The 21,624-nt window shown below is 44.1% G+C and overlaps 5 protein-coding genes and 1 pseudogene across 6 annotated transcripts; 3 read left to right on the forward strand and 3 right to left on the reverse strand.

Annotated features, from left to right (window-relative positions):
* Window positions 1–227: 227 nt before the first annotated feature.
* LOC115644240 (histone H3) lies at window positions 228–20,353 on the reverse strand. Of its 2 annotated transcripts, XM_030548362.1 has the most exons (4): window positions 19,940–20,353; window positions 8,777–8,782; window positions 7,349–7,356; window positions 228–237 (listed from the first exon to the last, which is right to left on the reverse strand). In XM_030548362.1, the coding sequence occupies exons 1-3, from the start codon at window positions 20,334–20,336 to the stop codon at window positions 7,352–7,354; spliced, it is 408 nt and encodes a 135-aa protein (XP_030404222.1). In that variant the 5' UTR covers window positions 20,337–20,353; the 3' UTR covers window positions 228–237; window positions 7,349–7,351. The 2 variants fall into 2 exon arrangements, with proteins under 2 accessions (XP_030404222.1, XP_030404214.1); XM_030548354.1 differs by lacking the exons at window positions 228–237; window positions 7,349–7,356; window positions 8,777–8,782 and having other exon boundaries at window positions 19,894–20,353.
* On the forward strand, window positions 1,435–2,166 carry LOC115644145 (histone H1-like). Its single transcript, XM_030548263.1, has one exon. The coding sequence runs from the start codon at window positions 1,462–1,464 to the stop codon at window positions 2,143–2,145; it is 684 nt and encodes a 227-aa protein (XP_030404123.1). The 5' UTR covers window positions 1,435–1,461; the 3' UTR covers window positions 2,146–2,166.
* LOC115644259 (histone H2B 8) lies at window positions 2,162–4,262 on the forward strand. Its single transcript, XM_030548377.1, has one exon. The coding sequence runs from the start codon at window positions 3,494–3,496 to the stop codon at window positions 3,872–3,874; it is 381 nt and encodes a 126-aa protein (XP_030404237.1). The 5' UTR covers window positions 2,162–3,493; the 3' UTR covers window positions 3,875–4,262.
* Window positions 4,527–6,466, reverse strand: LOC115644246 (histone H3). The gene has a single exon (XM_030548364.1). It carries the CDS (start codon window positions 6,412–6,414, stop codon window positions 6,004–6,006), a length of 411 nt encoding a protein of 136 aa, XP_030404224.1. The 5' UTR covers window positions 6,415–6,466; the 3' UTR covers window positions 4,527–6,003.
* Window positions 17,904–18,562, reverse strand: LOC115644255 (histone H2A.J). Its single transcript, XM_030548373.1, has one exon. It carries the CDS (start codon window positions 18,475–18,477, stop codon window positions 18,088–18,090), a length of 390 nt encoding a protein of 129 aa, XP_030404233.1. The 5' UTR covers window positions 18,478–18,562; the 3' UTR covers window positions 17,904–18,087.
* The window catches only part of LOC115644257, a 43,016-nt pseudogene continuing 40,162 nt past the window's right edge, over window positions 18,771–21,624 (forward strand).

Raw genomic sequence — 21,624 nt, forward strand, 5'->3', positions numbered from 1 at the left:
CAACAGCTCACCAGAGACTCCAGGGTGCTCCAAATACCTCACCTACTGTGGTCAGGATAAGGTTAAAGAAAAGAGATTCTACCTTGGCTTATGCAAACCCTTCTCAGGGCCTACTACCATTTCTGTCCCCACAGGCTCAAAGGGTGTTACGCCTTTCATATGTCAACCTCTCCCTTCCAGAGATTTGTCTCCAAGGAGAAGATACTCATTTAATGAATGTGATGCTATTAAGCAGGGCTTTAAATCCTAATGGATACAACACTCCTTTATTACATGAGTCAAGCACTGGAGCCAATCATGAATGAATACATATAAAGTGTTTCTTTAAGGAAAGAAACATGAATGGCATTGCCAGTATAATTTATTCAGATTCACTTGAGTACAGTCATTCAATTTCTACAGCTAGGTACTGTTGACACAGACTTTACATACAGGAATGTCCCTATGCACTGATTTGAGACCTAGCAAAGTGGATTGTCCAGATACAACCACTGTTTGTCCCTAGTTTAGAAGCTAAAGGGGTACAGGAATTGTGTTTTCAGATCATTTTAACTACAGAGATTCACACACACTTTCACATCTGCCATTATTTTCAGATTAATGGATGATTTCTAATTATTTCACAGAAAAAATAATCCCTGTTTGTTTTTTACCTAGCACATGATTTGTTTCTTTGTAATTTTGAATTAAACAACCAGTGATTATGCTTTAATATTTTTATATCTGCATTGGTTATCAGGCTAAGGTGTGCATCCCTTTCCTATTTTATAAGAACTAAAATCTGGGATTGTACCATGAGTAGCTAATTTTATGGGGATAATACCACAAAGCACATATTATTCCCTTATGAGAAATAAACAGCCTTCACAGAACTTTAGTCTAGATGGTATGGAAAGATCTACTAAGTTAACTTAGTACTATTTCCTAGTAGTCAAGGGTTATAGACATTGGTGAGCAAAGCTGAAATCTAGTTTGTGCTACCTCTGTCTCGTTTAAATCAGTTTATAACGAGAACATTGATACAAATCACACACTTCCTTATATGTTTTGGAGAAGACCCTCTGAAGATTAGTATTTCATTATTTTTCTGATCTTATTGCTAAAAGAACATTTTGAATTTACAAAGAAAAACAAAACTTTCTCTCTCCGGAGGTCCATCAAGCTCCAGGATGCAAGATTTATTGGGTCTTTTTTAACACAGTATTATTATTTTCAAAAGAAAATACTGACAGATTAAAATGTCCTATTTCACCTTCTCATGATTGTAAAATGGGGTGATTCCGTGACAAATATTGTGCAAAAAATGCATTTTATTTCCTCCGAAGAAACACAAACTGAGCGGGGAGAAAGGCTCTGTCCGCCTTGCGGCTGGGCGGGTTCTTAAACTCACCAATCAGAGAGCAGCTCGTCTCTATAAATAAAGGCATCTACGGGCGGGAGCCGTGGGTAAAGACTCTGTATATGTACAGCGTGATCATGTCGGAAACTGCGCCTGCTGTTGCAGTGACAGCAGCGGCTGCTGCTGCAGCTCCTGTTCCAGTTTCAAAGGTTCAAGCTAAAAAGCCGAAGAAGGTGGCAGAAGGCTCCAAACTCCGGAAGGCCGCGGGTCCCAGTGTGACCGAGCTGATCACCAAAGCGGTGTCCGCTTCCAAGGAGCGCAAGGGGGTCTCGTTGGCCGCTCTTAAGAAGGCTCTGGCCGCCGGAGGTTACGATGTGGAGAAGAACAACAGCCGCATCAAGCTGGGGCTCAAAAGTCTGGTGAATAAGGGCACCTTAGTTCATACTAAGGGTATCGGTGCTTCAGGCTCTTTTAAGCTTAGCAAGAAGACTGGTGAAACTAAGGAAAAGGCTCCCAAGAAGAAGCCAGCGGCAAAGCCTAAGAAAGCAGCTGCCAAGAAGCCCGCCAGCGCCGCCAAGAAACCCAAAAAGGCTCCGGTGGCGAAAAAGAGCCCGAAAAAAGTCAAGAAACCAGTTGCAGCGGCCAAAAAAACGGCCAAGAGTCCGAAAAAGGTTAAAGCGGCCAAGCCTAAGAAGACAGCTAAGAGCCCCGCTAAGGCCAAAGCAGTGAAGCCCAAGGCTGTCAAGGTCAAGCCGACGAAACCCAAAACAGTGAAGGCGAAGAGGGCCGCGCCTAAGAAGAAGTGAAATGACGCAAGATACTTCCTATTAAAAAACCAACGGCTCTTTTAAGAGCCACCCATCCCTTCCCAAAAGGAGCTGAAACACTAGATTCACTTACTAATGTCATGGTGCTTATTCAATGATGCGTTCGCATCTCGACTAGTCGCAAGAATCACTGGGGGGGGCAAATAAAATGTATGGTTATGCATCATTAGGAAGGAATATGAAACAGCCCCTTGAGATGGTCGTTCCTTATACTGCGTCATGCTGCAGTTTTACCATCCCTGCTAGACATCAACGTGGGGCTTAAATCTGCTGTTATTTAAAGTATATAAAAAAATCGAACTTGGAAGCACAAGCAAACTGAAGCAGCCCTGCATTGGAGCCGAGGATCATTTCTATACATTGCTGTTAGGGGAGTGAGCGCTAACAGCTATCGTGTAAGGGAAGGCAAGAGTTTGTTTACGAAAGGATATTTACGATCATTACTCCTGTATCAGCTTCAGTCTCTGTCGGGGAGGGGGCTAGAGAACGGTGTGATAGGAAACGGCGATTTATAAACAATTCACTTTCTGCCCTCTTTGAGAGTGGATTGAAACCAGTTGTTTAAAAGTCCCACTCTAAGGATTGGCCAGTAATTTTGTTCTTAAGGGGGATTCGGTGTTTCATACTCTCCGCCCCCACATTCGAGGTGAGCGATCTCGAGAAAACGACAAATTACCTCCTAAGGAATTTTTTCTGGTTTCCAGTCAGATTCATGGCTCTTTGTATATTGTTTCTCAACGGCAAAAATAACCTATAAAGGAAAATGTGTGTGTACAATTTCTCATTTTGTTGATTTAATACAAGTCTCATAAATAGCCTAGTGCACTTTCTAAAAGGTGCTGTATTGTTGCGAAAGAACAGAAAAGGATGGATACGTTATTTTGCATTAGTATGTTTTCATTAGATTCAGAGAAGAAACACGAAGCGAGACTTGTTCTTAAGTCTCACTTTACTATCTTAATTTCCCTGATAGCTTATCTTAAATTGTGCTCTCACACAACTACTTCATACAAGAACAGTGAAGAAATGACGCTCTGCAACCCGCGCTCATACCATAACGATTTATGATAGATTGAAAAATATTTATTGTCTGGGCAGCCAATGGTGATGCGGATCTAACTCTGACCAATAGCCCTGTACAATGTGCCGCAGAGGACGGATCTTGACTTTCACGTCCAATAAAAAAAGAGGAAAGGGAAACGCACAATTTGCATAAGGCTTCTATAAGTAGAGGGGCTGCCGCTATTATACTGTACTGTTATTAGGTATTTAGGGATTGAGGAGTAGCGTACATCGAGTATTTTAAAATACAATAATTTTTATCAAGATGCCTGAGCCAGCAAAATCTGCTCCCGCTCCCAAGAAGGGCTCTAAAAAAGCTGTTACTAAGACTCAAAAGAAGGGCGATAAGAAGCGCAGAAAGACTAGAAAGGAGAGCTATTCCATCTACGTGTACAAAGTGCTGAAACAAGTTCACCCGGACACCGGTATTTCCTCTAAGGCCATGGGGATCATGAACTCCTTTGTGAACGACATCTTCGAGCGTATCGCTGGGGAAGCGTCTCGTCTGGCTCATTACAACAAACGTTCAACCATCACTTCCCGGGAAATCCAGACCGCTGTGCGCCTGCTTCTGCCGGGGGAGTTGGCCAAACACGCTGTGTCTGAGGGCACTAAGGCCGTCACCAAGTACACCAGCTCCAAATAAATCGTCTGCTGTAAGAGTACGAACACCTATAACCCAAAGGTTCTTTTAAGAGCCATCCATTTCCTCATCCAAAGAGCTCTGATATCATTAACTGTTCGTGCTTATGTTTTTCAAACGCAGTGTATTTTTTTAAAAGTGCTTTAGTCTCCGGCGACTTGTGAAAGCATTTTTTTAAATTGCGTATGTCCCCTAAATCGAGAGGAGGTGGGGACTGATTTCGCTTTAGTAAATAGCATTAAGTCCATTTAAACTATATCGGGGTTTCAAATTGTAATGAAAAATGTCGGTGTCCCTCGTTCTCGTTTCCCCACTTCCCAAGCAATAGTCGATGAGGTGTCATCCCCACCAGATATAAAATGGCTAAACGGTTTGTCCGGTAAATAAAATTTGATATTTTATCAGATTACACTGTTCAGTTCTCTAACTGAAGATTTCTAGAGGTTCGAATAAAGTTTTGGCTCCATGAATATCATCCTTATCTGCGTATTCAAAATGTATACATTCTGTTTGCCTGAAGGATAATTGGTTTGCCTCATTGTTTCTGTCATTTAAATTCCTGTAGCTAAAACTCAAATGTTTTCTCCCCTCCCGTTCTAGTTTATCTGAATAATCTTACTATTTAGGGTTGTTAATATAAGAACAAATATAAACATTAACAAATGTTACAAATTACGGGAGTGTTACAGATCCTTTCAGTGCGAATACAGTGGCTTTTAAAAGAGTCGTTTGGAAATTGCAGAAGATGGCTGTGCTGAGCAGCCTGTAACCCTCTCACTACGGACGTAACTGGATGTCCTTGGGCAGGATGGTGACTCCCTTGGCGCGAATAGCACACTGGTTAAAGTTATCTTCAGAGAGCCGCGCCAAGTAGGTTTCGCTGGCCCCCTATCGGGCCATAACGGCCGAGCTCTGAAAGCACAGAATAGAAGCGCTCGTCACAAGCTGGCTGGTTCCCTGAAATTGAGGATCCTTGAACCATCCCAGTACCGCTTTTTTGTGCCCCCCCCTCCCCCCGTCTACAAAACCACCTTCCCTTTTCTGCCACCTCGGTACATATTTATTTCTTCTGTTATATCAGAGGCTCCATGTCTCGCTATTTTTTTTTCAAAACGACCAATTTATTAACAAAGTAATCCCTGTTCTCTTTCTCTTAACTGCTGAACAACCATCACGTACACAAATTCCCGGAGATAAGAAAGGGGCGAGGATAATCGCTAACCCACAGAACGGGCTGAAACCTCTCTCGAGCCTCATATTTTGTTTTAATTTGTGATTATCTAGAGGGCGGCACAACTAACCTTCAGTAATTCTCTCCTCTGAGACTGTGGGGCACTGCGCCCTCATGAAGGATCTCTCTAATTTCCCTCAGTCCTGCCTTAAATTCATGAAAGACTGGAGAAGTTCTTAAATGGTAATTACTTGCAATAAATGAAAGGATTACGTTTCGGTGTCTACAGTTTCATTCTGATACATCTTCGAGCAAAAGAATCTACCAGGCTTAATATGCGGCGTTAAGGAGAACAGGACACAATAATGTCGCTTTCCTTGTCTCGCATCTTCCATCCCTCCTCTAAAAAGATCGCGTTTGTGTTTAGTTTCCAATTAGATTGGCTTGTTTTACAAAGGGGTTGTTCGAGCCTCCTGCTCATCATTCACATACCCTAATCCAAAATAATTCATTGGCGACTTGTTTATAGGTTACTTTTAACCAGACTGAGAATAAAAGGTTTCCACGTGATCAATCTGATTACAAGTAAAATTAAAAATCCTTTGACTACCGCCACCCACAGAAGTCTACCACTTTTGTTCTTAGAATTGCAAGTTAATTTTTATAAAATATTTCTAGAGTTTGTCACATAATCACCTCAAAGTGGGAAAGGAACTTGAAGCTAAAGTTTTAAATAGTAACTTTCTGTTTGGCACTGTTTTTCTTTAGACATTAATAGGGAATAAATGCATTTTACTGAAGGACTGGAGAAACTACTAGGACTAAATTATAAAGCAGTTTACCCGCAATGCTGTGCCATCTCAGAACGCTTAAGTTATAGGCGTGCTACAACTCCTTTAAGTGTAAATTTAGTGGCTCTTAAAAGAGCCGTTGGGTCATTTGGAAGATGGCTAAGCAGCCTTTAAGCTCTCTCGCCTCGGATACGTCGAGCTAACTGGATGTCCTTGGGCATGATGGTGACTCTCTTGGCGTGAATAGCGCACAAGTTGGTATCCTCAAAGAGCCCCACCAAATAGGCTTCGCTCGCCTCCTGTAGGGCCATAACAGCCGAGCTCTGAAAGCGCAAATCGGTCTTGAAGTCCTGGGCGATTTCACGCACCAGGCGCTGGAACGGCAGCTTGCGGATGAGCAGCTCAGTTGATTTCTGGTAGCGGCGGATCTCTCGCAGGGCTACAGTGCCGGGGCGATAACGATGAGGCTTCTTCACTCCCCCAGTGGCAGGCGCGCTCTTCCGGGCAGCTTTAGTGGCCAGCTGCTTACGGGGAGCTTTGCCACCGGTGGATTTACGGGCTGTCTGCTTGGTCCTGGCCATTCTAACCAAAACAGGAAGTTATAAGCTCTGAAACACAACGGAGAAAAAGAAACGTTGTTCTGGCACTAGCTTTATTTATAGGAAAACTCTGCTTCTTGATTGGCTGCTGGGAAAGAGCCAGCTGTCATTGGGTAATTTGAAAATTTGAAAAGCCCGCTCTGTAATATTGAAATAGGATCCTTCCCGCCTCACCACCATCCTGGAGCTTATGGCTTTCCCGAATGTTGTGGCACCACAGCTCATTTCCCTGAAATTCATGATTCTCGGACCTCCCACCTCCGAACATTTCTGCGGTTTCCTCTCTCCGAAACTTCAAGATACAGACTCCATCTTTCCTTCGCTACCATCTCAGTTTCTTGTTCTTGTATATCGGCGGCTCCTCTGTGTCTCACTACGTCTTTCAAAATGACCAGTTCATGAATGTCATTCCTGCTCCTTTCTCTTACAGCAGAACATCGTCTCGAAAAGCTCCCCGTTTTCATCGCGTTTCACGTTTCAGTTTGTGGTTATTTGGAGGGTTGGAGGATCCTTCCGTTCTAACCCCGCTTTCAGGCTGAGAACACTCCGCCCTTTAGTTTCCTTTTGTCCTGCCAGAAACCTTAATTAAACACGCAAGACCGGAGGAATCACCTGCGTTTCAATTCTTGCCCAGTAAAAGGATTAAATTTCTATTTTGCAGCCTAATCTATTTTTGCTCACAATAATCTACTTGGTGTCATAAGTGACCATAATGAGTGGAAAACTAGGACACAAATCATTAGATACTCCCCCTTTTCTTCCGTCTGGGGAACATAATTTTATACCGAATGAGTACTCAAACTTCCGCCTCCACCCCTGACCCGCAGAGGGAGAGACTGTTTAAGTAGTTATGAATAGTCTTTAGGAGGAAATACAGGGGAGGGTTATCACTAACTCATCTGTTAACAGAGGGGACGTATCAAACTAACCAATGTGTCAAATCCCTGCCCCACTAGCCAGATAGAAAAGGTATTTTGGTCTCTAACTCATTCTTTCTCCATTTCCCTTAGTCACTGCCTCCCTCCCCCTCTTTGGAGGCGGAAGCTGCTGTTCGAGGAATAGTTGTAATGACTTTCTAGCCTGGACTGTAAAGTCCTCGGTTATCCCTTCCTAGCAGATATAGCTTGAAGTGCCTCGGCTACCGCTGCAAGCTGGCTGCCCAAACAGAGTAGCTCTGAGTACCAAGGCCATCTCCCTGAAAAGGGTCTCTTTCTCTAGTGTTCAGAACCATCTACCCCTTATTAAAATAACTTTAATAATTTTATTTAAATCTATTCTCTGAATACGGTACAAATTAAAAATTAAGCACCACATACAACAGGAAGGAACTGAATTAGACTTTTTGTGAGTCTTCTCCTGAGCCCTCTTACACATATCAGTTAGCATTCAATTTTTTCAGATTTAGAGATATAATATATATGGAACTAAAGAACAGACAGCTGCTTTTATACAATGTTTCTCGTAGATCAATGGCAGTGAACAGATTTTTGGTAAAGAGTAAGAAATTGGGAATTATCACTTAATAATAAACAACTTGATGTGTAAAGTAAAAGTCTTTTCCCATACATTTGAAGGAAGCTACTAAAAATAATAGTTCTTATTGTGAAAGTCTGGTGAGGCTTTGAAAAGGGCCTTTGTATTGCTGCTGTTTTGCTCTGATGAGAAAAGGAAAAAGTAAAGCATGCTCAATAAAGCTAGGAGCATCACGGATCGCATTCCTCAGGGTTTGTTTAGCACTCTCTTCGAGACACGTTTATATCCCTACGGCGATCCAAGCTTTGAAATACCATGGACGTTATGGTAAACCACCTTCCGATGGCCCTTCGCCTACCATTTCCCAAGTCCATTTTAGACTATAGTTTGTGTAATGAATCATCATCTGAGGCTGAGATCCATGGGAGACGACCGGATTGAAAACTGTCAAGAAAAACAAGGGCGGGGTCTATTCTCTGTTATCCTCCGCCGCTAGGCTCTGTCTCCCTGGCCTGGTCCACACTAGGAAGTTAAACCGATTTTAACAGCGTTAAATCGATTTAACACTGTACCAGTCCACACTACAATGCACTTTATATAGATTTAAAGGGCTCTTTAAATCGATTTCTGTACTCCTCCCCAACGAGAGGAGTAACGCTAAAATCGATATTAACATATCGATTTAGGGTTAGTGTGGTTGCAAATCGAAGTTATTGGCCTCCAAGCTGTATCCCACAGTGCACCACTGGCCGCTCTGGACAGCAATCTGAACTCTAATGCACTGGTCAGGTATACAGGAAAAGCCCCGCGAACTTTTGAATTGCATTTCCTGTTTGGCCAGCGTGGAGCTCTCATCAGCACAGGTGACCACGCAGAGCTCATCAGCACAGGTAAAAATGCAGTCTCCTGAGAATCGAAAAAGAGCTCCAGCATGGACCGCATGGGAAGTACTGGATCTGATCACTATATGGAAAGAAGATTCAGTGCTAACAGAACTCCATTCCAAAAGACGAAATGAAAAAAATATTTGAAAGCATTTCCAAGGCTATGATGGGAAAAGGCCACACCAGGGACTCAGTGCAGTGCAGAGTGAAAGTTAAGGAGCTCAGATAAGCCTACTAGAAAACCAAAGCAGCAAAGGGAAGATCAGGGTCAGGGCCAAAAACATGCCGCTTCTATGCAGAGTTGCATGCAATTTTAGGGGGCTGCACCACCCTTACCCCCCCTTGTCCGTGAATTCCGAGGTGGGGGTTATAATCTCAACCATGGATGAGGATTCAGTGGAGGGGGAAAATGAAGAGGAGGAAGAGGAGGAAGAACTTGCAGAGAGCACACAGCACTCCATTCTCCCCAACAGCCAGGAGCTTTTTGTGACCCAGACGGAATTACCCTCCCAGCCCTCGCAAGCCACTAGCCCAGACAGTGAAGCCATGGAAGCGACCTCTGGTGAGTGTACCTTTGTAAATATAAAACATGGTTTAGAAGCAAGCGTTTTTTAATGATTGATTTGCTATGAGGGCTTGGGATGCATTCACACCCAGTAAAGTTACTGGAAAAGTTTGTTAACATGTCTGGGGATGGAGCGGAAATCCTCCAGGGACATCTCCGTGAAGTGCTCCAGGAGGTACTCCAAAAGCCTTTGCAGAAGGTTTCTGGGCAAGGCAGCCTTGTTCCGTCCACCATGATAGGACACTTTACCACGCCATGCATGTAGCAAGTAATGGAGTATCATTGCATGACAAAGCCTAGCTGCGTATGGTCCCGGTGATTGTTGGCATTCAAGAAATATTCGTTCCTTATCTCGCTCTGTTATCCTCAGCAGAGTGATATCGTTCATGGTAACCTGGTTGAAATTAAGGAATTTAAGTAAGGGGACAGAGAGATGGGGGAGGGGAGGAAGGATAGTGCTGAGCTTTTTAGCGTTTGGCCAGTAGGAATCTTCCCAGATACCAGCCATGCGGTTGTGGGGGGGAGATAGGGGGGTGATTAGCAGTGATCTTCCATGATACCAGCCATGTGGTGGGGGGAGGGGTTGGCGTCTGCTGCTCCTTGTTAACAGGAAAGAGGCAGCAAAGGGAGAAGCTGTGCCTTACCATGACTGCATGCAAGCTGAATTGTGATGCCCAGACCTGCATCTGTGTTGTTCTGTAACACCAGAGCCGCAGGTACTCAATATTAAAAGACGCAAAATGCAACCTTGTAGTGAAATCACATGTGCTATGTAAGGTGAATAGTGTTGTTCACTGTGAAAGAGTATAACCATTGTTCTGTAAAATGTATCTTTTTAAATCCTTATCTCCCAATTTTCCCCCACTCATGCAGCTGCACATTTTTCAAGCCTCCCTACTCCATCCCGAAGGCTAGCTCAGGTAAGGCGGAGGAAGAAGAGGATGCAGGATGAAATGTTCTCAGAAATCATGGAAGTAACCTGCAATGAAAGAGCTCATCTGAGGGAGTGGAAGGACGTGGTAGCAAAGTACAGGAAAGATGCCAGTGAACCTGAGGATAGGAGAGACGCTCGAGATGAGAGGCGGCGGCAGGAAGATCAGAGGTGTAGGCAGGAAGATCAGCGGTGGCGGGATGCAATGCTGGAGCTGCTGCATGATCAAACTGATATCCTCCGACGTCTGGTGGACCTTCAGGAAGAGCAGCGAGGTCACAGAGTGCCGCTGCAGCCTATGTTTAACCACCCTCAGTACTCTCCATGTTCCATATCTTCCTCACCCAGACGTGTAAGAACGCTTGGGGAAGGCTTTGTGCACCAACCCACTCCACCCCCGCGGACAGTCCAACCAAAAGGCTGTCATTGCATTGAAATGTGCTTAATGGCCTTTTCCTTCCCTCCTATCCTCCTCCCAAACCACTCCCGGGATACCTTGTTAATTCTCTTCCTCTTTTTATAATTACATGCTTTTTAAACGAAGGGGGAGGGTGGGTTGCTTACAGGGAATGACTTTTAATAAAGAATACATGCTTTTTAAACGATAGTGACTTTATTTCCTTAAGCAAACTGTAATCGAAGGGGGAGAGTGGGTTGCTTACAGGAGGAGTCAATAAAGGGGAGGAGGTTCATGAAGGGGAAACAAACACAGCAGTCACACCGTACCCTGGCCTGTGATGAAACTCATTTTCAAGGCTTCTCTGATGCGCACCGCTTCCTGGTGAGCTCTTCTAATTGCCCTGATGTCTGGCTGCGCGTAATCAGCGGCCAGGTGATTTGCCTCAGCCTCCCACCCCGCCATAAAGGTCTTTCCTTTACTCTCACAGAGATCGTGGAGCACACAGCAAGCAGCAATAACAAAGGGGACACTGGTTTGGCTGAGGTCTGAGTGAGTGAGTAATGTGCGCCAGCGGGCTTTTAAGCGGCCAAATGCACATTCTACCACCATCCTGCACTTGCTCAGCCTGTAGTTGAACAGCTCCTGACCACTGTCCAGGCTGCCTGTGCATGGCTTCATGAGCCATGGCATCAAGGGGTAGGCTGGGTCACCCAGGATAACGACAGGCATTTCAACATCCCCAACTGTTATTTTCTGGTCCGGGAAGTAAGTCCCTTGCTGCAGCCGTTTAAACAGAACAGTGCTTCTGAAGACACGAGCGTCATGAACCCTTCCTGGCCATCCCATGTGGATGTTGGTGAAATGTCCCTTGTGATCCACCAGTGCTTGCAGCATCATTGGAAAGTACCCCTTGCGGTTTATGTACTGGGTGCCCTGCTGCTCCGGTGCCAAGATAGGGATATGGGTTCCATCTATCTCCCCCCCACAGTTAGGGAATCCCATTGCAGCAAAGCCATCCACTATGACCTGCATGTTTCCCAGAGTCACAACCTTTCGTAGCAGCAGCTTAATGATTGCTTTGGCTACTTGCAACACAGCAGCCCCCACAGTAGATTTTCCCACTCCAAATTGATTCCCGACTGACCGGTAGCTCTCTGGTGTTGCAAGCTTCCAGAGGGCTATTGCCACTCGCTTCTCCACTGCAAGGGCTGCTCTCATCTTGGTATTATGGCGTTTCAGGGCAGGGGAAAGCAAGTCACAAAGTTCAAAGAAAGTGCTCTTACGCATGCAAAAGTTTCGCAGCCACTGGGAATCGTCCCACACCCGCAAAACAATGCGGTCCCACCAGTCTGTGCTTGTTTCCCAGGCCCAAAATCGGCATTCAATGGGTAGAGCCTCCCCCATTACCAGCAGGAGCTCCAAAGCGCGGGGGCCCGCGGTTAGGGAGAATTCAGTGTCCATGTCCTCATCACTCTTGTCGCCGCGCTGCCGTAGCTGCCTCCTCCTCGCCTGCCTTTGCAGTTCATGGTTCACCATAGACTGCATGAGAATGCGCAAGATGTTTACAACGTCCACGATTGCGCTGTTGATCTGAGCAGGGTCCATGCTTGCTGTGCTATGGCATTTGCTTTCAGTTCACCCAGGAAAAAAGGCGCGAAATGGTTGTCTGCTGCTTTCAGGAAGGGAGGCGTGAGGCTGTACCCAGAACCACCTGCGACAATGATTTTTGCCCCATCAGGCACTGGGATCTCAACCCAGAATTCCAAGGGGCAGGGGAGACTGCGGGAACTATGGGATATCTACAGAATAGCTACCCACAGTGCAATGCTCCGGAAATCGATGCTAGCCTTGGACCATGGACGCACACCGCCGAATTAATGTGCCTAGTGTGGACGCGTGCAATCGACTTTATATCTGTTTTATAAAACCGGTTTAAGTTAATTCGAAATTACCCTGTAGTATAGAGGTAACCCCTGATGCCTGAAAAGTGGTGGGTTATTAGCTTGGCCCTTCCGCTCGCTATTGCTCCATTTAGACTCCGATATAGAATCATTTTTCCCAAACTTTGGCAGATTATCAAATTTTACCTCTACTAATTATTAATTCAACAGAATCCCTGATTTTCTGGCAATACCTGGCGTCTTTGTGAATTGTTTACAATACCAGCAGCTGTCAAATGACATTTTTCATTTGCCATTACCATATTTTGCCTCCTGGAGGACCTTCTGGTAAAACTGCTTCACTTTTGTGCCTATTTTGGTTTCAAAATGCTCCTTTTGATTTTTATGGATTTGCAGTCTGCGGTAAAATCTGACCAATCAGGTTTTGTGACACATCAACCTCTGCTGCTCCCCTGCATCTGCATTCGCCGTCATTACCCCAAGTGTGCGAAAAGAGAACCAATGTGATAAGTGCACATTTACTGTATTTCATCCAAAGTTAGGAGGGCCCTCTTGTATTGTCGGATGCTGTATTCTTTTCTTTCATGCGTTATGTTCGTTCATTAGGACGTATGTTCCTTTTCCGTTATTATTATTCCCGTTGCAGTACCATACTGTAAGTAGTCAACTAGTGATTTGAATGGCCGTACAAGTAATCAAGCAGAAACCCAGAGTCTTTTTCCACGTCAGGAAAAGGAACTCATTCACATAATTAATAAGTAGAATTATTTTATGTGAGAAAGGCTTTGAAATTGCTTAAAGAAAACGGGAAACAATACTTATAATTTGATATACACACGTGACAGCAAAAAAAGTCAATACACCTTAATGCTAACTATGCTCTACTATAACACAATTTAACTATGAGTCCACAGATCTTTAGAAAGCATGGATTAAAATGATCACTAAGGGTTCTAGGGCACGGATGAAAATAAAATTCATCATCCTTTCTCATTTATTACCCTCTACTGCCATCTAACGGGCACTCCTTTTCAAGCTGCAGAATTTTAAAATACTGTAACATTGCAGTATTTGCTATTAACATTAAAAAACATACAAACCAATAGTAATACAATAATAAATATCCTTTGTTCATCTCTGTAACTCTTACATTAAGATTGCTTGTATTTTGAATAACAGATTACAGATAATAGGATGATGAGGACAGTACAAGAACCTATATAGCATACAAGAGAATAGGAAGGACTCCCTTTGTAACATTAATGGCTCTTACTCCCACAGTGTAGTACAGTGTCATATATTAAACCAGATTGCTACAAGTCCCCCCGGCAAGAATAGACCCTTGTGATTCACATCAATAAGAAATAAGAGGTTTGTTGTGCCTTTGGGTGTAAATTCACCTCTTCCTTGTCACAGTGAGTCATGGTGACCTGCTGACAGTAATCCTTCCATCAGTCAACACAACAAAGTGCAGTTGTGGTGCATGGTGATGAATGAAGGAATACAATTCTGTGGGACACAACATACCACATAAAATTGCACATTATAGCAGATGAACAGCTCTGCTACAGTTAAGGTTAAGACCAACTTTCTGTTTAAAGCTCAGTTCTTTTAGATGATCTAAAATCTACATGGTTACTCAGATTGCCATGAAATTTAGCTTGTCTCATGTGGGTGCAGGGTTCAGTTAGCGATCCAAATTGGGAGCCCTTTGACCAAGGGGTTCTTGAGATATAGCCCCTCCTCAAAAAAGCTTTTCTTAAAGTTGAGATATTCTGCCAAACATTTTTTTCTCATATATACAGATCAAACTGGGGTTCAGATCATTGCACCAGGATCTCCAAGCTTCAGAGTTACCCCAACAAAGAGCATAGCAACCACCAGCCCCTTAGTTAGTTGGGGATTGGTCCTGCTTTGAGCAGGGGGGTGGACTAGATGACCTCCTGAGGTTCCTTCCAACCCTGATATTCTATGAGTCTATGATTCTTAAGAGAAATTCAAATAAAACATTATTTGAAAAAGATTTTTCTTATCCAGTAAGGTTCATCACATGCTTCATGTGCTTGATCTTTATCCTTATAGAATTACACTGAGCATTTCTTCTCTCCTCTCTCCCCAAATATTATTTCCAGGAAATGTAAGAAAAGTATTTTTTGATTAAAATACCAAAAACATACAAGTGCTTGCTGACATGGAAAGGGCATTCTAGGAGGTAGTGGAGTGAGTGTAATGGGTAGGAGGGTTTTAGGGAGGGAGATAAATGGGGATAGGTAGTAGGGGAGATGAAAGGGGTTGGAGGCTCAGGTGAAAGACCTAGGAAAGGGACATAGGAGTGAGTAGCATGCGATATGGGCGGCAGGAACCCTCTCAGCTCCACATTCTTCCCTTATGTATGTGCCAGAATGTGGTGGGGGACTGACCCCTCTCCCTACCCCCAGATGGTGTCTGAGCCCTACTTCCTGCTCCCCTCTGTGTGCCATGATTTGGGGATTCTCAATCACTCTTCAGGGGTGGTGGTCATCTGAGACACTTACAGAGCTCCCTCATGTGAGCTGGGATCTGGGGATTCCTGCGCCCTGTTGGGTGAGGTTTACCACACACTCAGGACCGAGACATTCAGGTTTATCAATTAAAACCTTCCCCCAAGAGGTGGAGACAGGTGGTGGTGGTCGAGGACTCCATCCTAAGAGAGAGGAGTCATCCATCTGCCATTCAGACCAGGAAACTTGAGAAGTGTGCTGCTTGCCTGGAGCTAGAATTCAGGATTTGATGGAGTGTCTGTCAAGACTGATCAAGCCCTCAGACCACTATCCTTTCCTACTTCTCCATGGGGGAACCAATGATACTGCCAAGAATGACCTTGGGTGGGTCACTGCAGACTATGTGGCTCTGGGAAGAAGGATAAAAGAGTTTGATGTGTAAGTCGTGTTCTTGTCCATCCTCCTTGTTGAAGAAAAAGGCCCAGAAAGGGACCATTGAATTGTGGAGGTAAATGCGTGGTTGCACAGGTGGTTTCATAGAGACAGCTTTGGATTCTTTGACCATGGGATATTGTTCCAAGAAGAAGGATTTCTAGGAAGAGATGAGATCCACCTAATGAAGAGAGGGAAGAGCATTTTCGCAGGCAGGCTTGCTAACCTAGTGAGGAGGCTTTAAACTAGGTTTGCCGGGGGATGGAAACCTAAGCCCAGAGGTAAGCGGGGAAGTGGGATACTGGGAGGAAACACAAAGAGGAGGATGCAACAGGGTAGGCCTCCTGATTCTTACTGAAGAAGTAGGGCAATCAGCTAGTTATCTTAGGGCTGGTCCAGACTAGGGGGGGGAAATCGATCTTAGATACGCAACTTCAGCTACGTGAATAACGTAGCTGAAGTCGAATATCTAAGATCGGATTACTCACCCGTCCAGACGGCGCGGGATCGATGTCCGCGGCTCTCCGTGTCGATTCCGGAACTCCGTTCGGGTTGATGGAGTTCCGGAATCGATATAAGCGCGCTCGGGGATCGATATATCGCGTCTAGATTAGATGCGATATATCGATCCCCGAGCAATTGATTTTAACCTGCTGATACAGCGGGTAGTCTGGACGTACCCTTAGGTGCCTGTACATGAACGCAAGAAGCCTGGGAAACAAAGAGGAAGAATTGGAAGTCCTGACACAGTCAAGAAACTATGATGTGATTGGAATAACAGAGACTCGGTGGGGTAACTCACATGACTGGAGGACTGTCATGGATGGATATAAACTATTCAGGAAGGACAGGAGAGGAGAAAAGGTGGAGGAGTTGCATGATATGTAAGAGAGCAGTATGATTGCTCAGAGCTCCAATATGAAACTCGAGAAAAGCCTGTTGAGAGTCTTTGGGTTAAGTTTAGAGGCAAGAGCAACAAGGATGATGTGGGTGTCTGTTACAGAGCACCAGACCGGGAGGAGAAAGTAGACAAGGCTTTCTTCAGAAAACTAACAAATTTCCGTATCACAGGCCCTGGTTCTCATGGGGGACTTCAATTACCCTGACATCTGCTGGGAGAGCAATACAGCAACGCACAGACAGTCCAGGAAGTTTTTGGAAAGTGTTGGGGACAACTTCCTGGTACAAGGGCTGGAGGAACCAACTAGGGGCCATACTCCTCTCGACCTGCTGCTCACAAACAGGAACTGGTAGGAGCAGAAGTGGGTGGAAACCTGGGCAGCAGTGACCATGAGATGGTTGAGTTCAGGATCCTGACAAAAGGAAGAAAGGAGAGCAGCAGAATACTGACCCTGGACTTCAGAAAAGCAGACTTTGACTCCCTCAGGGAACTGATGGGTAGGATCCCCTGGCAGACTAATATTTTAAAGAAGCCTTATTGAGGGCACAGGAACAAACCATCCCGATGTGCAGAAAGAATAGCCAATATGTCAGGCGACCTGCTTGGCTTAACAGAGAAATCTTTGCTGAGCTGAAACACAAAAAGGAAGCTTATAAGAAATGGAAACTTGGACAGATGAGTAGGGAGAAATTTAAAAAATATTGCTTGAGCTTGCAGGGGTGTAATGAGGAAGGCCAAAGCACAATTGGAGTTGCAGCTGGCTAGGGATGTGAAGGGTAACAAGAAGAGTTTTTACAGGTATGTTAGAAACAAAAAGAAGGTCGGGGAAGTGTGAGACCCTTACTGAATGGGGCAGGCAACTTAGTGACAGATAATGTGGAAGAAGCTGAAGTACTGAATGCTTTTGTGGATGCACTGGGAATGAACATGAAGCAGCCCCCGGGAAAGGGGGTTCATTTGGGTCATTCGTGTCACAGAGCGGACGCCCATGCTGGAAAGCAAACGAATTGGAACATCTTTACTTAGAAAATTCAATACTAATGTTACAATCGAGCATCCCCTCTATACATTGTTAGGGAAGTGAAGTTACTTTAACTCCATGCTTCTTGTGTGAGGGAAAGGAGTTGTGTGCGCCTGAGGGAATATAACTTCGGCCGCCAGGTGGGAGTAAGGAGAAATTTGATCATCTATAGACAAGAATCTCTTTTCTAGTTTACGGACGGGAGCAGGGTTAAGTTTGAAAAGCCTGCTCTGCTCTGCAAGGAACTGTCCCTTCACAATCCGCACAGCTTGATCTTTTAAAGGTGGAAAAGACAACATTATATAAATGCTGCTTTGTTATCCAGGTGAGGAAATAATTTAAGAGAAGATTGTACTTAACACCAGATACCTCCCTCTCAGGATACTTTATTTAGGTTCCAGTCAGATTAGAAACACTCCCTGTCCCCAAATACAAATGATCTATAAAGAAAGTATGAAATGTCCCATTTTTCATATTTTCTAACCTACAACCAAACCTAACTGCTGCTGGTTAATATTTCAGAATAATAGTAAAAACATAGCTTTTTATTAACATATCGTTTACTACTAATAAAGTCAGGGATAACACAGCCATTTTTTGATTTCGTGGGTGGCTCTGAAAAGAGCCTTTGGGGTTTTTTTTTTGAGAAAAGATTCTTTTTCAGCTTTTACTTGCTCTTGGCCTTGTGACTCTCGGTTTTCTTGGGCAGCAGCACGGCCTGGATGTTGGGCAGGACACCCCCCTGAGCGATCGTCACTTTTCCCAGCAGCTTGTTGAGCTCCTCATCATTACGGATGGCGAGCTGCAGGTGACGGGGGATGATCCTGGTTTTCTTATTATCTCGCGCCGCATTGCCAGCCAACTCCAGAATTTCAGCGGTCAGATACTCCAGCACCGCGGCCATATAGACCGGAGCTCCAGCCCCCACCCGCTCAGCATAATTACCTTTGCGGAGCAGCCGGTGCACACGGCCCACAGGAAACTGCAGCCCAGCCCGCGAGGAGCGAGACTTTGCTTTAGCTCGCACTTTACCTCCCTGCTTTCCTCGACCTGACATGATTGATGATCGTTTTAAGCAGCAATTACAGCAACAAAAGTAAAATAGGAATACGAATGATCTGACTATAGCCTACTCTACCCTTATATCTGTTCTATTTGAAGAGGTAAGCGCTTTTTGATAGGCTGAAGTAGTGTTAGTATCTAAACAGCCAATGGAGACGCGGATCCACTCTGACCAATAGTGGAATTCGATGTGCTTGTGGCGACATCTCTTGTGCGTCCACCCAATAGTAAATCATCAAGGAGAGTCGTTTATTTGCATAAGATATCTTATAAATATTGCAGTAGCAGCGGTGGTTCGTGTTATTCACGCTGAGTAGCAGTAGGTGTGAGTGAGTGAAGTACGCGGTAAAGCAGAAGCTGTCAAAAATGCCTGAACCAGCAAAATCTGCTCCCGCTTGTAAGAAAGGATCTAAGAAAGCTGTAACTAAGGTTAAAAAAAAAAGGGGGGGATAAGAAACGTAGGAATAGCAGGAAAGAAAGTTATTCCATCTATGTCTATAAGGTGCTGAAACAAGTTTATCCGGATACTGGTACCTCCTCGAAGACTATGGGTATAATGAACTCTTTTGTAAATGATATCTTTGAGCGCATCGCTGGGGAGACATTTCGACTGGCATATTATAACAAGCGTTCAACTATTACTTCCGGGAGATCCAGACCGCTGTAAGACTTTTGCTGCCGGGGTAACTAGCCAAACACGCTGTGTCTGAGGGCACTAAGGCTGTCACCAAATATACTAGCTTTAAGTAAATGGCTTACTGGCTGACCACTAAATCTATAACCCAAAGGCGCTTTTTAAGAGCTATCTATCTTTTCAATGAAAGAGTTCTATTGTCACTAACAGCATCATTTGTTCTCCAAACTACATTAGTATTTAAAAAAAAACCCAGAAGCTTAATATGTTGGAAGGAATAGTGACACTAAGTATTTCTAGTTCCTATTCAACCCCTATAAATGATTTATATATAGGACCATTCTGTCCAGCTCTGGCTTCCTGCAGGAGAACATTAGCCTAGAGAATCGACTATGGAAGACATAAAAAAAAAAAAAAGCTCTGCGAATAGCTCTGATGTAAAAACTTAAAGGCAGCTAGCCAAAAATCTTCCAGCTAAACAGAGAAATACGAGTGAAATGCTATTTAAAAGGGGACATCCAAATTATTGACTATATTTTAAAAAAGCCCGCCTTAGTCACAACAGGACACAATTATTCAATCCACTTAGAGAACACCAATCACAGTTAGTTGAAGTGAAGCTCATTTCAACCAAATAAGCTACCCAAAACAAGTTCTAAATGCTCATATAATCTTCAATTAAGCGCAACACAAAGAGAGAATAAACTACGGGCTTGTTACAGCTCCTTTCAGTGTGAATGTAGTGGCTCTTAAAAGAGCCTTTGGGTCATTTGAAGTAGTTTTCGTTACTAGAAGCTGAAGGGCAGCCTTTAAGCCCTCTCACCACGGATGCGCCGGGCTAACTGGATGTCCTTGGGCATGATGGTGACTCTCTTGGCGTGAATAGCGCACAGGTTGGTATCCTCAAAGAGCCCCACCAAATAGGCTTCGCTCGCCTCCTGCAGGGCCATAACGGCCGAGCTCTGGAAGCGCAAATCGGTCTTGAAATCTTGGGCGATTTCACGAACTAGGCGCTGGAAGGGCAGCTTGCGGATGAGCAGCTCAGTGGATTTCTGATAGCGACGAATCTCTCGCAGGGCTACAGTCCCGGGTCGGTAGCGATGAGGCTTTTTCACTCCACCAGTGGCAGGAGCGCTCTTCCGAGCAGCTTTAGTAGCCAGTTGTTTACGTGGGGCTTTGCCACCAGTAGACTTACGGGCAGTCTGCTTGGTTCTGGCCATTTTCAACAACACACAGTGTTGCCTCTTACAGAACAATGTAAAAAACTACCAGTTAGTTTTTCACTGGAGGTATTTATAGGCAATATCTCCTTTCTGATTGGCTGATAGGAAGGAGCCAGCTGTCATTGGATATTTTGAAAATTTGAAAAACCCGCCTTTTAATAGAGAAATGCGACATTTCCCGCCTCGCCACCATCCTAGCACTTACTGGGGTTTTTTTTGAAAACGGCTTCCGGGGACGGGACAACGGACATGATCTGTGAAATTCACTATTCTTGGACTACATCAGCATAAATGTTTTTTAGATATCTTCTCTCTCTGAAATATCACTTTACAAAGCCATTCATTATTTCTGTGCACTTAAAAAAAATCGGAGGCTCCATGTCTCACTATTAGTCTTGCAAAATTTCCAGCTTGCAAGACGTCTGCTGCTGCCGAGGGAACTAGCCAGACACTGTGATCAAGGGCACCAATCTTTCTCCACCTGGAGGATTTCTTACTGCAGAAAGTGTACCGAATTACCCACCTTGCAGTAAAAGAGCTGTAATAGTGGACTTTAAATCGCTTATTTGCGTATATTGCAAGTTATATATGAAGTAACTATAATTGGAGCCAAATTAGGCTTTTGTGTATTCTTCTGAATCCTTACATGTACCATTAGCATTTTCATTGTTTCAGCCTGACAGTGATTGTTTTTGCCCCCCGGACATGTAATGAAGGAACTTAGAATACAGATCTTCCTGTTTCTTAAAAATCAATAGATATTATTACTTTCAAAATAATATTAATGTTAAGTAATAAGTGTAATCTTTAGTTGGGCATTATTACTATATAATTTGTCTAATAGACTGAAAATCTCTTGGATATTGTTTTCATTTGTGGATATTTAGGTGGTTGCACAAATATCCTTCAATTCTTCCCCTTCTCAGACTTAGGAGTACTCTGCCTTCATGAAGGACTGCTTTACTCTCCTGTCCTGCCTTAAACCTTAATCAAACCTTAAACAAATTCTTAAATGGTAATCCCTTGCAATGCTTAAGTAGTAAAAGGCAGCAGTTTTTCTGTCTAGATTTTCATCTTGATATATCTTTGCTCATAAGAATCAACCTGGCTTAATATGTAGGCCGAAGCAGCAGACAAAGGAGATAAAAATGAAAGATAACAATCTCCCTTTCTCCCTCCTCCTCTCCCACAATAAATGTTTCAGGCCTCCTACAGACAACAGACTCCTTTACTGCACAAGCTTGATTTATTCCATGAGCACAGTCCATCGTGGGACTGAAAGGTA

The sequence above is a fragment of the Gopherus evgoodei genome, chromosome 1 (assembly GCF_007399415.2).
Source record: "Gopherus evgoodei ecotype Sinaloan lineage chromosome 1, rGopEvg1_v1.p, whole genome shotgun sequence".
Taxonomy (NCBI): Eukaryota; Metazoa; Chordata; order Testudines; family Testudinidae; genus Gopherus; species Gopherus evgoodei.